The sequence below is a fragment of the Coregonus lavaretus genome (genome assembly GCF_964263955.1).
Source record: "Coregonus lavaretus genome assembly, chromosome: 12".
Taxonomy (NCBI): domain Eukaryota; kingdom Metazoa; phylum Chordata; class Actinopteri; order Salmoniformes; family Salmonidae; genus Coregonus; species Coregonus lavaretus.
The window spans coordinates 52300184-52315025 of record NC_139999.1 but is presented as its reverse complement, the minus strand read 5'-3'; the positions used below and the strand labels follow the sequence as shown (position 1 = coordinate 52315025).

General features: G+C 47.5%; 1 protein-coding gene across 1 annotated transcript in view; it reads left to right on the top strand.

Annotated features, from left to right (window-relative positions):
- Positions 1 to 14842, top strand: part of LOC311138882 (potassium voltage-gated channel subfamily KQT member 2-like) — a gene marked incomplete at both ends in the record, with an annotated part of 93021 nt that overhangs the window by 54383 nt on the left and 23796 nt on the right. Inside the window, 4 exons of the mRNA XM_084173674.1 lie at positions 121 to 246; positions 1093 to 1203; positions 1440 to 1535; positions 2493 to 2587. Coding sequence (XP_084029800.1) covers positions 121 to 246; positions 1093 to 1203; positions 1440 to 1535; positions 2493 to 2587 — 428 coding nt within the window. The remainder of the gene's footprint in view (positions 1 to 120; positions 247 to 1092; positions 1204 to 1439; positions 1536 to 2492; positions 2588 to 14842) is intronic.

Genomic DNA, 14842 nt, shown 5'->3' with positions numbered 1-14842 from the left:
GATTTGATAAAGCAAGGTTTTCCTTCATAAGTATTATTGCTTCGATACTCTTGTTCCTGAAATAAATGAAGTAGCTACAGTATATTGTTTAGTCCTTCCTGACACCTTGACCTTTTGCAGGAGCTGATCACAGCGTGGTACATCGGCTTCCTCTGCCTCATCCTGGCGTCCTTCCTGGTCTATCTGGCAGAGAAAGAGGACAACGACCAGTTTGAGACCTACGCAGACGCACTGTGGTGGGGCCTGGTAAGTCATCACTCTAAGCCTTGTTTCACTGGTCCTCACAAACCATGCTCAGCGGTTGTTAATAGGACAATGTTGGCATGTCCCAACAACACACTCAGTGGTTGGAAAGGAGTATGTCTGCAGGTCCCACAAAACACTCAGCACTTATTTATAAGATAATTTCTGCAGGTCTCCACAAAACATTCAGCACTTGTTTAAAGCCAAATATCTTAATGTCCACAGAAAAATATCCAGTGCTTGACAGCAGAATTTCATCAGGTCCCCACAAAACACCCAGCATTTCTTAATAGGATAATTTATTACATTTTACATTACATTTTAGTCATTTAGCAGACGCTCTTATCCAGAGCGACTTACAGTTAGTGAATACATATTTTTTTATACTGGCCCCCCGTGGGAAACGAACCCACAACCCTGGCGTTGCAAACGCCATGCTCTATCAACTGAGCTACATCCCTGCCGGCCATTCCCTCCCCTACCCTGGACGACGCTGGGCCAATTGTGCGCCGCCCATGAGTCTCCCGGTCGCGGCCGGCTGCGACAGAGCCTGGATTCGAACCAGGATCTCTAGTGGCACAGTTAGCACTGCTATGCAGTGCCTTAGACCACTGCGCCACTCAGGAGTCCTCATAAAACACCCAGTACTTGTGTGAAATCTAAATCTAAAGGATATTAGTGTGATTCAACCTTGGGACTTAACATGTCGGTGGTATTTCACCCACTTATGTCACACTTCCACAATTACCATGATGTTGAATTATATTGAACAGCTTAGCGTGAGATGAAGAAACACTGTGAATATTTATAAAAGGTGTCATTCAAGATGTCTGCCGATTGCCTTCTCAGATCACCCTGACTACCATTGGGTATGGAGACAAGTTTCCAATAACGTGGAACGGGCGTCTTCTGGCCGCAACCTTCACCTTGATTGGAGTGTCTTTCTTTGCACTTCCAGCAGTAAGTCAAAGACTATTGATTTGTGAAGAAATGGCTGAGCTAAGTTATTAATGTGCACTGAATGCAAGGAAATGGAGTGCTTCTGAGGAAACTCAGGAAATGAGTGCCTGAAGCATCTGCCATTTGAGTCAAGTGCTACTCTGAAGTAATTCACTGGACTTGGCAATTTAATTGTGAATCAATCATGTTTTCCAGAGGCTTGTTGTTGTGACTAATGGTTTCTCTGTGTCTCTAAGGGTATCTTGGGCTCTGGCTTTGCCTTGAAGGTCCAAGAGCAACATCGACAAAAACACTTTGAGAAGCGGCGGAATCCTGCGGCAGGGCTTATTCAGGTAAACAAAGCAGGGCGCTTACCCACTCTAAAAACCAACAACATTTAGAGCGTTGGTGTCCTGGTGGGGTACCTTAGACCGTTACTGGGAATTTCACTATATAGTCTTTGATCCACAAGAACTGAAAATAACGGTTTCATGGTACGCTTTTCAAGACACATTCTACATGATGTTACTATGCTCGCTTGTCTATACACTACCGTTCAAAAGTTTGGGGTCACTTAGAAATGTCCTTGTTTTCGAAAGAAAAGCAATTTTTTTTGTCCGTTACAATAACATCAAATTGATCAGAAATACAGTGTAGACATTGTTAATGTTGTAAATGGCTATTGTAGCTGGAAACTACTGTAATTAGTCAACTACTGTAATTAATTTTGGGCAGTATTCGTTTGGGTTTTTACAAAAACATAACACCCTTGCCTTTCTTGCACTAACACTCATGCTTGTCTTTTCTAGCACTGACTTTGCTGGAAGCTGCTTTATTGAGGAAAAGTTTTACTTACTATGACTGTGATATGTGGTTGTCACACCTAGCTACCTTAAAGTAACTGTCCAGTGTTTCCAGATTTCTATGAAATATGACCTATAATTAATTACAATACTAGTGAAATAATTTTCCTTCCCAAAAATTGTAATAATGTGCATGCATAGATTTGTATGATCTCGTTTATTTCAAAGGACTCTCAGAGCACCGAGATAGATAGTAGCAAAGCGAACATAAAGAAAACGCTGTATTCATTACCTACCCTTCAAAACCATGCACTGCTCTCTCGCTCACTCTCTTTCTATTTTTCTCGCTCACATTCCCTCACTCTCTCTCTCTATTTTTCTCTATCTCTCTGCATTTATTATTCATCAATTTCTCTATACTTCCCTATTTCATCTCTCTCTCTCTCTCTCTCTCTCTCTCTCTCTCTCTCTCTCTCTCTCTCTCTCTCTCTCTCTCTCTCCCCTCAGGCCGCGTGGCGCTTCTACGCCACCAATCTCACCCGGCCAGACCTGGAGTCGACGTGGGATTATTACGAGCGCACCGTATCCGTGCCGATGTACAGGTATTGATCACATAGTAAATCAGCGCCTAGATTTACATTGAGCCTGTCTGCACCTCTCCAGTGTCAGCTGAGACGATCCAGCCATCTCTGCCACCATCGATCCTTTGCACACTGCTTTTTCCCCTCAATCTGAAGGTTAATGAAGATGTCCAATCAGCATCTACAGTACATAGAGGCCACTGACCCAATGGATTATTATTGGTCCAAGCCATATTACCATCAAAACAGTATATGCTTTTAAAACTCACCTCACTGTGATCGATCAATTTGAAGAAAGAAGTTCAAAAGCAGGTTGAAACTGAGTGGAAAACATGGTCATTGTGGATGTTGTTTCAAAGCCTGACACAGCAAAATGGACAACACCTTGTAAGGTGATGATTAATTCAAACACCCATAGAGCTTATGCATAGGCTTATGAGCCCGAAAAAAAACAAACTGAATTGTGATTGTGCTGTTATACAATACATAGCCAACTGCATATTACGCATGGCAGAATTTTTTTTTACTAAACTGATTTAAGATGTCTTTGGTACGTAATTGGTCTAGCCTATACTCTAAAATTAAACAAAATTAAGTAATGGCCTTTGAGTGTGGACTGTATCATTATGCATACTGGATGGACTGGGTTGCCTTATGCTATCCTCCAAAATTTCTATCCACGAGTCTGGGAGAGAATGTATAGCCCTAGGCGATTCTGTTGGTTCATTGATTGTGCAGGGCGGCTTACAATTATAGTACATTTGTATAATTTTCAATAGCCTAGTAATAGGGAATGTTTTATATTTTCATAATTAATAGGCTGACATATTACCTTTAGCTACAGAATATCTCACCACCATGCATTCCCATCTCCTCCTCTCTCTCCTTCATTCCTTTCTCGAGCGCGCAGAGGGGCTGTCAATAGTTTAGTGAAATATGTTTCGTTACGAACAGATTTCACGTGGTTTCCCAAATTAAGCACTGGATAACTGCAGGAACAGGGTTGGAGAGCCCAAGGCATACAGAGTTTGAAGCTGGTTGAGAGAATGCCAAGAGTGTGCAAAGCTGTCTTCAAGGTAAAGGGTGGCTATTTGAAGAATCTCAAATATAAAATATATGTTGATTTGTTTAACACTTTTTTGGTTACTACATGATTCCATATGTGTTATTTCATAGTTTTGATGTCTTCACTAGTACTCTACAATGTAGAAAATAGTCAAAATAAAGAAAAACCCTTGAATGTGTAGGTGTGTCCAAACTTTTGACTGGTAGTGTATAGTAGACCAACTCATATTCTGTTCATCTAAAATACATTTTATTCATATCATAATGTTTCATTAGACCTGACTAAAATAAATAATGGATTTATTGTGATGGTGTATATTAAATTGATTTATTAGACTTTTTAAATGTAGATGTTCCAAAGGTGTGCATCAGCGGCTTGAATGCAGCTTGTATGCGTGGAGGCCTGGAGATGCTAAACTTGTTTATGTTAATTAACGGTGAATTACCGTGAGACCGGCAGGCTTTTGCATGACAATAACCGGCTGACAAAATTTCATGACCGCCACAGCCCTAGATTTAGCCAGTCAAGATGCTCTCAATGGTGCAGCTGGGGAACTTTTTAAGGATCTGAGGGCCCATGCCAAATCTTTTCAGCCTCCTGAGGGGGAAGAGGCATTGTCGTGCCTTCTTCATGACTGTGCTGGTGTGTGTGGACCATGATAATTCCTTAGTGATGTAGACACCGAGGAACTTGAAGCTCGACGTCCCGCTCCACTACAGCCTTCAATGTGGATGGGGGAGTGCTCGAGCCCTCCGTTTCCTGTATTCCACGATCAGCTCTTTTGTCTTGCTGACGTTGAAAGAGAGGTTGTTGTCTTGGCACTACACTGCCAGGTCACTGACTTCCTCCCTATAGGCTGTCTCATCATCGTCGGTGATCAGGCCAACCACCATCATGTCGTCAGCAAACTTAATGATGATGTTGGAGTCTTGCATGGCCATGCAGTTGTGGGTGAACAGGGAGTACAGGAGAGGATTAAGCACAAACCCCTGAGGGGCCCCCGTGTTGAGGGTCAGCGTGGCGGATGTGTTGTTACCTATTCTCACCACCTGGGGGCGGCCCGTCAGGAAGTCCAGGATCCAGTTGCAGAGGGAGGTGTTCAGTCCCAGGGTCCTGAGCTGCTTGGAGGGAAGTATGGTGTTGAATGCTGATATTACAGACTGGGTCAGGGAGAGGTTTAAAATGTCAGTGAAGACACTTGCAAGCTGGTCAGCGCATGCTCTGAGTACGTGTCCAGGTAATCCGTCTGGCCCCGCGGCCTTGTGAATGTTTACCTGTTTAAAGGTCTTACTCAGTATATGTGGTCCTCTGCAGCTCAATTGGTAGAGCATGGCGCTTGTAACGCCAGGGTAGTGGGTTTGATCCCCGGGACCACCCATACGTAAAAATGTATGCACACATGACTGTAAGTCGCTTTGGATAAAAGCATCTGCTAAATGGCATATTATTATTATTACTCGCATTGGCTACGGAGAGCGAGATCACACAGTCATCCGCAACAGCTGGTGTTCTCATGCATGGTTCAGTGTTGCTTGCCTCAAAGCGAACATAGAAGAAATGTAGCTTGTCTGGTAGGCTCGCATCACTGGGCAGCTCGCAGCTGGGTTTCCTTTTGTAATCCGTGGTAGTTTGCAAGCCCTGCCACATCCTACAAGCATCAGAGCCGGCGTAGTAGGATTAGATTTTAGTCCTGTATTGAAGTTTTGACTGTTTGATGGCTCGTCGGAGGTCGTTGCGGGATTAGTGTCCCGCTCCTTGAAAGCAGCAGATTTAGCCTTTAGCTCAGTGTGGTTAATGACTGTAATCCATGGCTTCTGGTTGGGATATGTACGAATGTACGGTCACTGTGGGGAAGACATTGTCGATGCACTTATTAATGAAGTCGGTGACTGATGGGGCCCCGTGTAGATCAGTTGGTAGAGCATGGCGCTTGCAACGCCAGGGTTGTGGGTTCGATTCCCACGGGGGGCCAGTATGAAAATGTATGCACTCACTAACTGTAAGTCACTCTGGATAAGAGCGTCTGCTAAATGACTAAAATGTAAATGTGGTAATGATATCAGATGAATCCTGGACCATATTCCAGTCTGCTATCGAAATAGTTCTGTAGCTTAACATCCGCTTCATTGGACCACTTCCATATTGAGCGCATCACTGGTACTTTCTATTTGAGGGCCGTGTATGCGTTTTTGTGTGTAGAGTAAAGGTGATCTAGAGTTTTGTCGCTTCTAGTTGTAAAGGTGACATGCTTGTAAAAATTAAGTAAGACAGATTTCAGTTTCCTTGCATTAAAATCACCGGCAACTAGGAGCGCCACCTCTGGATGTGCATTTTCTTTTTTTTTGATGGCCCTATACAGCTCGTTGAGTGCGGTCTTAGTGCCAGCATTGGTTTGTGGTGGTAAATAGACAGCTATGAAAAATGTAAATAGTATGGTCTGCGGCTTATCAAGAGGTATTCTAACTCGGGTGAGCAAAATACTTCCTTAACATTAGAGACTGCACACCAGCTGTTGTTAACAGAGACACACACCTCCACCTTACCCGAAGCTGCCATTCTGTCTTGACGATGCATAGAAAAACCAGCTAGATGTATATTATCCATGTCCTTGTTCAGCCACGACTCCGAGAAACATAGGATATTACAGTTATTCAGGTTCCGTTGATAGGATAGTCTCGAAAGGAGCTTGTCCAGTTTGTTCTCTAGTGATTGTACGTTCGCCAATAGAACGGAGGGTGGAGGCGGTTTATTTACTTGCGGACGTAGTCTTGTCAGGGAGCCCACTCGTCTGCCTCTCTTGCGCCGTCTCTTCCTTTTTCGAGTCCCAGGGATTAGGGCCTGGTCCAGAATGAGCAGTCCACAGCTGCTGACTCGTTGAAGTAAACATCGTCATCCAAATTCAAATCAAATGTTATTTGTCACATGCGCCAAATACAACAGGTGTAGACCTGCTTACTTACAAGCCCTTAACTGATAATGCAGTTTTAAGAAAATAGAGTTAAGAATTGAGGTTAATGATCACTGTTTTGATGTCCCCATAAGCTGTTTTTTGTCATAGGAAATGATGTCAGAAATATTGTGTACAAAAAAAGTTAAGATCAGCGTGAAGAAAACACACAAAAAAGCAGAATTGTTCAGCTATCCACTGCAGCACCATCTTCTCATCATATTCACTTACTAGAGGCAAGAGACAGAACTAGTCTGTTTGGTAACATCGCTAATAGACCAGACACTAACTAGAGGCAAGAGAAAGAACTAGTCTGTTTGGTAACATCGCTAATAGACCAGACACTAACTAGAGGCAAGAGACAGAACTAGTCTGTTTGGTAACATCGCTAATAGACCAGACACTAACTAGAGGTAAGAGACAGAACTAGTCTGTTTGGTAACATCGCTAATAGACCAGACACTAACTAGAGGCAAGAGACAGAACTAGTCTGTTTGGTAACATCGCTAATAGACCAGACACTAACTAGAGGTAAGAGACAGAACTAGTCTGTTTGGTAACATCGCTAATAGACCAGACACTAACTAGAGGCAAGAGACAGAACTCGTCTGTTTGGTAACATCGTTAATAGACCAGACACTAACTAGAGGCAAGAGACAGAACTAGTCTGTTTGGTAACATCGCTAACAGACCAGACACTAACTAGAGGTAAGAGACAGAACTAGTCTGTTTGGTAACATCGCTAATAGACCAGACACTAACTAGAGGTAAGAGACAGAACTAGTCTGTTTGTTAACATCGCTAATAGACCAGACGCTAACTAAAGTCTATTAATCTAAAGTGGAAGTTGGGAGAGTTATATTTGAGTGTTTCAGTGAAACGTGAGGGAGGCCCCGCTCTCTCGCTTTCCCAGATGCTTAGTTAATTTCATTCCGATCTCCTTTGCATTATTGTAGCCTTTTCTGTAGCCTGTCAACTATGTGTCTGTCTATCCCTGTTCTCTCCTCTCCGCACAGGCCATACAAACGCTTCACACAGCGTGGCTGCTGCCACTCTAATCTGGTGGTCCCTGCGCGCACGACCCACGTGGAGTTCCAGGTCTCCGGTAGCCTCTGGAACTGCCATTCTGCGGCCAACAAGGCAGAGTTCATCTCAGCCTATACCACCCTCCAGTCCCTCGACTTCTTGGCGCTGACGGAAACATGGATTACCACAGAAAACACTGCTACTCCTACTGCTCTTTCCTCGTCTGATCATGTGTTCTCGCATACCCAGAGAGCATCTGGTCAGTGCGGCGGTGGCACAGGAATCCTCATCTCTCCCAAGTGGACATTCTCTCTTTTCCCCCTGACCCATCTGTCTATCTCCTCATTTGAATTCCATGCTGTCACAGTCACTAGCCCATTCAAGCTTAACATCCTTGTCATTTATCGCCCTCCAGGTTCCCTTGGATAGTTCATCAATGAGCTTGACGCCTTGATAAGTTCCTTTCCTGAGGATGGCTCACCCCTCACAGTTCTGGGTGACTTTATCCTCCCTACGTCTGCCTTTGACTAATTTCTCTCTGCCTCCTTCTTTCCACTCCTTTCCTCTTTTGACCTCACCCTCACACCATCCCCCCTTACTCACAAGGCAGGCAATACGCTTGACCTCATCTTTATTAGATGCTGTTCTTCTACTAATCTCACTGCAACTCCCCTCCAAGTCTCCGACCACAACTTCATATCCTTTTCTCTCTTGCTCTCCTCCAACACTACTCACTCTGCCCCTACTCAGATGGTAATGTGCCGTCGCAATCTTCGCTCTCTCTCTCCCGCTACTCTCTCCTCTTCCATCCTATCATCTCTTCCCTCTGCTAAATCCTTCTCCCTCCAATCTCCTGATTCTGCCCCCTCAACCCTCCTCTCCTCCCTCTCTGAATCTTTTGACTCTCTATGTCCCCTATCCTCCCGGCCGGCTCGGTCCTCCCCTCCTGCTCCGTGGCTTCACGATTCATTGCGAGCTCGGAGAACAGGGCTTCGGGCAGCCGAGCGGAAATGGAGGAAAACTAGACTCCCTGCGGACCTGTCATCTTTCCACTCCCTCCTCTCTACATTATCTTCCTCCGTTTCTGCTGCTAAAGCCACTTTCTACCACTCTAAATTTCAAGCCTCTGCCTCTAACCCTAGGAAGCTCTTTGCCACCTTCTCCTCCCTGCTGAATCCTCCTCCTCCTCCCCCTCCCTCCTCCCTCTCTGTGGATGACTTCGTCAACCATTTTGAAAAGAAGGTTGACGACATCTGATCCTCTTTTATTAAGTCAAATGACACCGCTGGTCCTGCTCACACTGCCCTACCCTATGCTTTTACTTCTTTCTCCCCTCTCTCTCCAGATGAAATCTTGCGACTTGTGACGGCCGGCCACCCAACAACCTGCCCGCTTGACCCTACCCCCTCCTCTTTTCTCCAGACCATTTCCGGAGACCTTCTCCCTTACCTCACCTCGCTCATCAACTCATCCTTGTCCGCTGGCTATGTCCCTTCCATCTTCAAGAAAGCGAGAGTTGCACCCATCCTCAAAACACCCTGTCGTTCTCCGCTAACATCAAAGCTGTGACCCGATCCTGTAGGTTCATGCTCAACAACATTCGCAGAGTACGACCCTACCTTACACAGGAAGCAGCACAGGTCCTAATCCAGGCACTTGTCATCTCCCGTCTGGATTACTGCAACTCGCTGTTGGCTGGGCTCCCTGCCTGTGCCATTAAACCCCTACAACTCATCCTGAATGCTGCAGCCTGTCTGGTGTTCAACCTTCCCAAGTTCTCTCACGTCACCCCGCTCCTCCGCACACTCCACTGGCTTCCAGTTGAAGCTCGCATCTGCTACAAGACCATGGTGCTTTCCTACGGAGCTGTGAGGGGAACGGCACCTCCTTACCTTCAGGCTCTGATCAGTCCCTACACCCAAACGAGGGCATTGCGTTCTTTCACCTCTGGCCTGCTTACCTCTGTGGAAGCACAGTTCCCGCTCAGCCCAGTCAAAACTGTTCGCTGCTCTGGCACCCCAATGGTGGAACAAGCTCCCTCACGACGCCAGGACAGCGGAGTCACTGACCACCTTCCGGAGACACTTGAAACCCTACCTCTTTAAGGAATACCTGGGATAGTATAAAAGTGATCCTTCTACCCCCCCCCCCCCCCCCCCACCACCCCAAAAAAATAAAAAAAAGGATAAGGAAACATTTATAAATATACTCAAAAATTAAGAATGAAAAGAAAAAAATAAATAATTGTAAAGTAGTTGTCCCACTGGCTATCATAAGGTGAATGCACCAATTTGTAAGTCGCTCTGAATAAGAGCGTCTGCTAAATCATGTAAATGTAACTGTAAATATATTAGATGGGTGTTGTCCCCCACTCAATGTCCAGTAACGCGCGCGCGCACACTCGCACTCGGTCTCGCTCGCTCTCTCGCTCGCTCTCGCACACAAGCACACCGCTCGGCACAGCATACCATTATGCACACACAAACACACACACGGTAGATGAAGACAAATGAAAAAGACTGATGTATTCCGCTCTGTTCCATTTCAAATTAAATGTTGATGAATTATGGTTCACAATTTCAGTTAGTTTGTGACTATTTGGTCCCCTGTTAGGATGTCACAGGCTTGTCTAAGCATATTGTTAGTGATTAGTCTTTCTTTATGTTAATGAACTATGCCAGGTGTATAGATGGCTGACTTGAGCTTGAGTATTGATTGATGGTGGAAGGGAAAAATGCGAACAGGCAACTGGGCCATATCTGATTGTCGCATGGTGGGCCCAGGGCCAAAGGACTGGGTACTTTTTACCTCATATGCAGAGAAAGGTTTCCATTGGATAGGTACTGCAAGTCTTAGATAAATTAAAGTGTGCCGGATGCGGAACAACAGGCTACTTTGGAAGTTGGGGGGTGAAATTAAATTGAAAGGCTGTATGACTACAGTCAAGTTCAAACATAACGTTACGTAAGACAAGTATCTTTTACAAAACTATGGACGATTACTGAACGGGATAGTTATGCAGTTGTTTGTTACTGTGTCACATTCTCTTATCTGCATTCCCCAAAAATTATGAAAATGCCATCTTAGTTCTGGTTACAAGGCAATTGAAAACATCCTCCCAGAATTCAAGCTTTTGGCGAGGGTTCAGCCTCATCGCTGCCCGGATGTACTCCAGGCTATGGTGGTCAGTCCAGACGAGGAAAGGGTGTTTCGCCCCCTCGAGCCAGCGCTCCGGTTCCACCTCAGGGAGCGGCGAGTGCATCCAAGCCACCTGTTCCCGTGCTATCACCCACTTCTGCGGGAACCCTCGGCCTACCGGAGCTATGACGGTAAAACTACTAAATGTAGCGGCTTCCTGCTACAGGTTTCACTTTATTTGGCGCGTCAGCCTGGGGCATATCCATTTGACCAAGCCAGGATAGTGCTGGTGATTTCGCTACTTAAAGGAAAGGCGCTGGATTGGGCCACGGCAGTCTGGGAAGGAGTGGAGGCAGTGGCGCATCCCTACCCCACCTTCCTCGCTCGTTTCAGGGCGGTGTTTGATCATCCCACGGAGGGAAAGGATGGCGAGAAGGGCCCGCGTCTGAGTACTCTCTGAGCTTTCGCACGGTGGCGGCGTCTTCCGGCTGGAATGAGCGTGCTCTGCACATGGCCTTCAGGAGAGGCTTACGGGAGGACATTAAGACGGAACTCGCATGTCGGGACGACGAGATGGACCTTGATACCCACATCACCACGTCCATCCGTCTTGACGACATGTTGAGAGAGAGACGGCGTTCCCAACACCTCCCGGAGCCTCGACGCTCACCCCATCTGAGCTATGGAAGCCGCCCTGCTTCCGAATCCTCACCCATGGAGGTGGGCAGCACCCCCTACACCACCACGGACCACAGATCTCCTGGCAGCTCCCTATCTAGGCGGTATGACTCCTGCCTCCGCCAGCTTCTTCTTCGTGGCCAAAAAAGACGGAGGACTGAGACCATGCATTGACTACAGGGGGCTGAACGCAGTCACCACCAAGTACCGGTACCCCCTCCCTCTGGTTCCGTCGGCCATCGAGCAGCTACGAGGGGCCCGATACTTTACCAAGTTGGACCTGAGGAGTGCTTACAACCTGATCCGATTCCGGGAAGGAGACGAGTGGAAAATGGCATTCAGCACTACCTCAGGCCACTATGAATACTGCGTCATGCCCTATGGCCTCGCCAACGCACCTTCTGTGTTCCAGTCCTTCGTCAATGACGTGTTCCGGGACATACTGAGTAGACAGGTGGTGGTGTACATCAACGATATCCTGATCTACTCGGCTACGTTCGAGGAGCACGTCAGGGACGTCCGAGCTGTCCTACTCCGCCTCCGTGAACACAGCCTGTTGGTGAAGGGGGAGAAATGCGAATTCCACAAACAGGCCATCTCCTTCCTGGGATACAGGATCAGTCCTCGGGGTGTTCATGGAAGGAGTGAAGACGGACGCCGTCAGGTCATGGCCAGTCCCCACCACCATCAAAGGCCTACAGAGCTTCCTGGGCTTCGCCAATTTCTACCGGCGTTTCATCAGGTCCTTGAGCTCCATAGCCACCCCGCTCAACTCTCTCCTTAAGGGTGGACCTCAGAATCTGGCCTGGAACCCTGAGGCTGACGCTGCCTTCAAGAGACTGAAGGAGAGGTTCACCACAGCGCCCATCCTAGAACACCCAGATCCATCTCGTCCTTTCATCCTGGAGGTGGATGCATCGGAGGAGGGCGTGGGTGTGGTCCTCTCCCAGCGGGACAGTAAGCCAGAGAAAATGTATCCCTGTGCCTTTTTCTCTAAAAAGCTTACCCCCGCAGAGAGGAACTATGGAGTTGGAGACAGGGAGCTGTTGGCAGTGGTCCTCGCTCTGGAGGAATGGAGACATTGGCTGGAGGGCACAGTCCATCCATTCCGGATTCTTACTGACCACCGGAATTTGGAGCACATACGGGCAACGAAACTCTCATCAAGCCAGGTGGGCCCAAATTCTTACTCGCTTTCAATAAATTCTGTCCTACCACCCAGGATCCCAGAATGTGAAAGCGACACACTCTCCAGGATGCACCATACCGGAGGATCTGGGGGGTCTTATCCTGCCCTCGTCTCTCATTGTTGCACCTGTCATTTGGGAAGTGGACAAAGACATCCGCCTTGCGGCTCAGGAGGACCCAGCGCCTGCCAATGCCCCTCCGGGGCGCGTGTATGTACCCACCTGTATCCGTGACCGCCTGCTGATCTGGGCGCACAACACCCTTACGGCAGGGCACTCTGGTATTACGCGCACCCTGCATTCTCTAGCCCAAAAATACTGGTGGCCCACCTTGGCTTCTGATGTCTCCCGCTATGTCAACTCCTGTTCCGTATATGCCCAAATGAAGACACCTCGGAATGCCCCGACAGGCAAACTAGTTCCTCTCTCAGTGCCTCAGTGACCTTGCTCACACCTGTCCATAGACTTTGTCACCACCCTTCCACGTTCTGACAGCTTCACCACAGTCATGGTGGTCGTAGATCGGTTCTCCAAATAATGCAGTTTTCCTTCTGCTCTCCAGGTCGCTGAGGTCCTGTTCCAATAGGTCTTCCGGCATTATGGAAGACCTATTGGTCTCGGACCGTGGCCCCGATCTTCTCCAGGAAAGCCTTCCACACTCGGGAGGTTAATTGGGGGCCACGGTCCGAGACGATGTCCTCCGGAAGTCCATAATGCCGGAAGACCTGTTGGAACAGGACCCCAGCAACCTGGAGAGCAGAAGGAAGACCAGCCTCACTTCCGGGTATAGGCCTCAGTTGAATGGGCAGGTGGAGCGCATGAACCAGGAGCTGGGGAGGTTTCTTCGTTGCCACTGTCAGGACGGGCAGGGTGAGTTGGCGAGGTTTCTTCCCTGGGCAGAATATGCCCAGAACTCCCTCGTTCACTCCTCCATGGGGCTCACTCCCTTCCAGTGCGTCCCGGGGTACCAGCTGGCCCTGGCCCCTTGGATACACAGCCAGACCGATGCACCCGCTGTGGACGAGTGGTTCCACAGGGCCGGACAGGTCTGGGACGCCGCCCATGTCCATCTCCAGAGGGCCATTCGTCGGCAGAAGGACCAAGCCGACCGCCACCGCAGTGAGGCCCTGTATTCCAACCTGATGATCGTGTCTGGCTGTCCTGCAAGAAACAGAGCCCCCGGTTTGTGGGGCCGTTTAAGGTCCTCCGGCGGATAAATGAGGTATCAAACCGGCTGCTCCTTCCCCCTCCCTACCGTGTCTCACCCACTTTTCATCAGTACTTGTCACAATAATGCCCATTCGTCCCCTTCCCAGATACGCACCAGGTTGTACGCACTCCTAAGATCTAATTTTGTGAAGAAGCGCACCCCATGCATTGATTCGATAACAGAGGAAATGAGGGGTAGAGGGTAACTATAGTGAATGGTAGTTTGATTAAGTGCACGGTAATCAATGCAAGGGCGCAGACCCCCATCTTTCTTCTTCACGAAAAATAAAGTTGAGGAGGCGGGTGAAGTGGAGGGACGTATGAGACATATGTCTCCATAGCCTCAGTTTCAGCCTGCGACAGGGGATATACAGTGGGGAGAACAAGTATTTGATACACTTCCGATTTTGCAGGTTTTCCTACTTACAAAGCATGTAGAGGTCTATAATGTTTATCATAGGTACACTTCAACTGTGAGAGACGGAATCTCTAAAACAAAAATCCAGAAAATCACATTGTATGATTTTTAAGTAATTAATTTGCATTTTATTGCATGACATAAGTATTTGATACATCAGAAAAGCAGAACTTAATATTTGGTACAGAAACCTTTGTTTGCAATTACAGAGATCATACGTTTCCTGTAGGTCTTGACCAGGTTTGCACACACTGCAGCAGGGATTTTGGCCCACTCCTCCATACAGACCTTCTCCAGATCCTTCAGGTTTCGGGGCTGTCGCTGGGCAATACGGACTTTCAGCTCCCTCCAAAGATATTCTATTGGGTTCAGGTCTGGAGACTGGCTAGGCCACTCCAGGACCTTGAGATGCTTCTTACGGAGCCACTCCTTAGTTGCCCTGGCTGTGTGTTTCAGGACATTGTCATGCTGGAAGACCCAGCCACGACCCATCTTCAATGCTCTTACTGAGGGTGCAGTCGTCCCTTACAAGATCTCGCGATACATGGCCCCATCCATCCTCTCCTCAATACGGTGCAGTCGTCCTGTCCCCTTTGCAGAAAAGCAT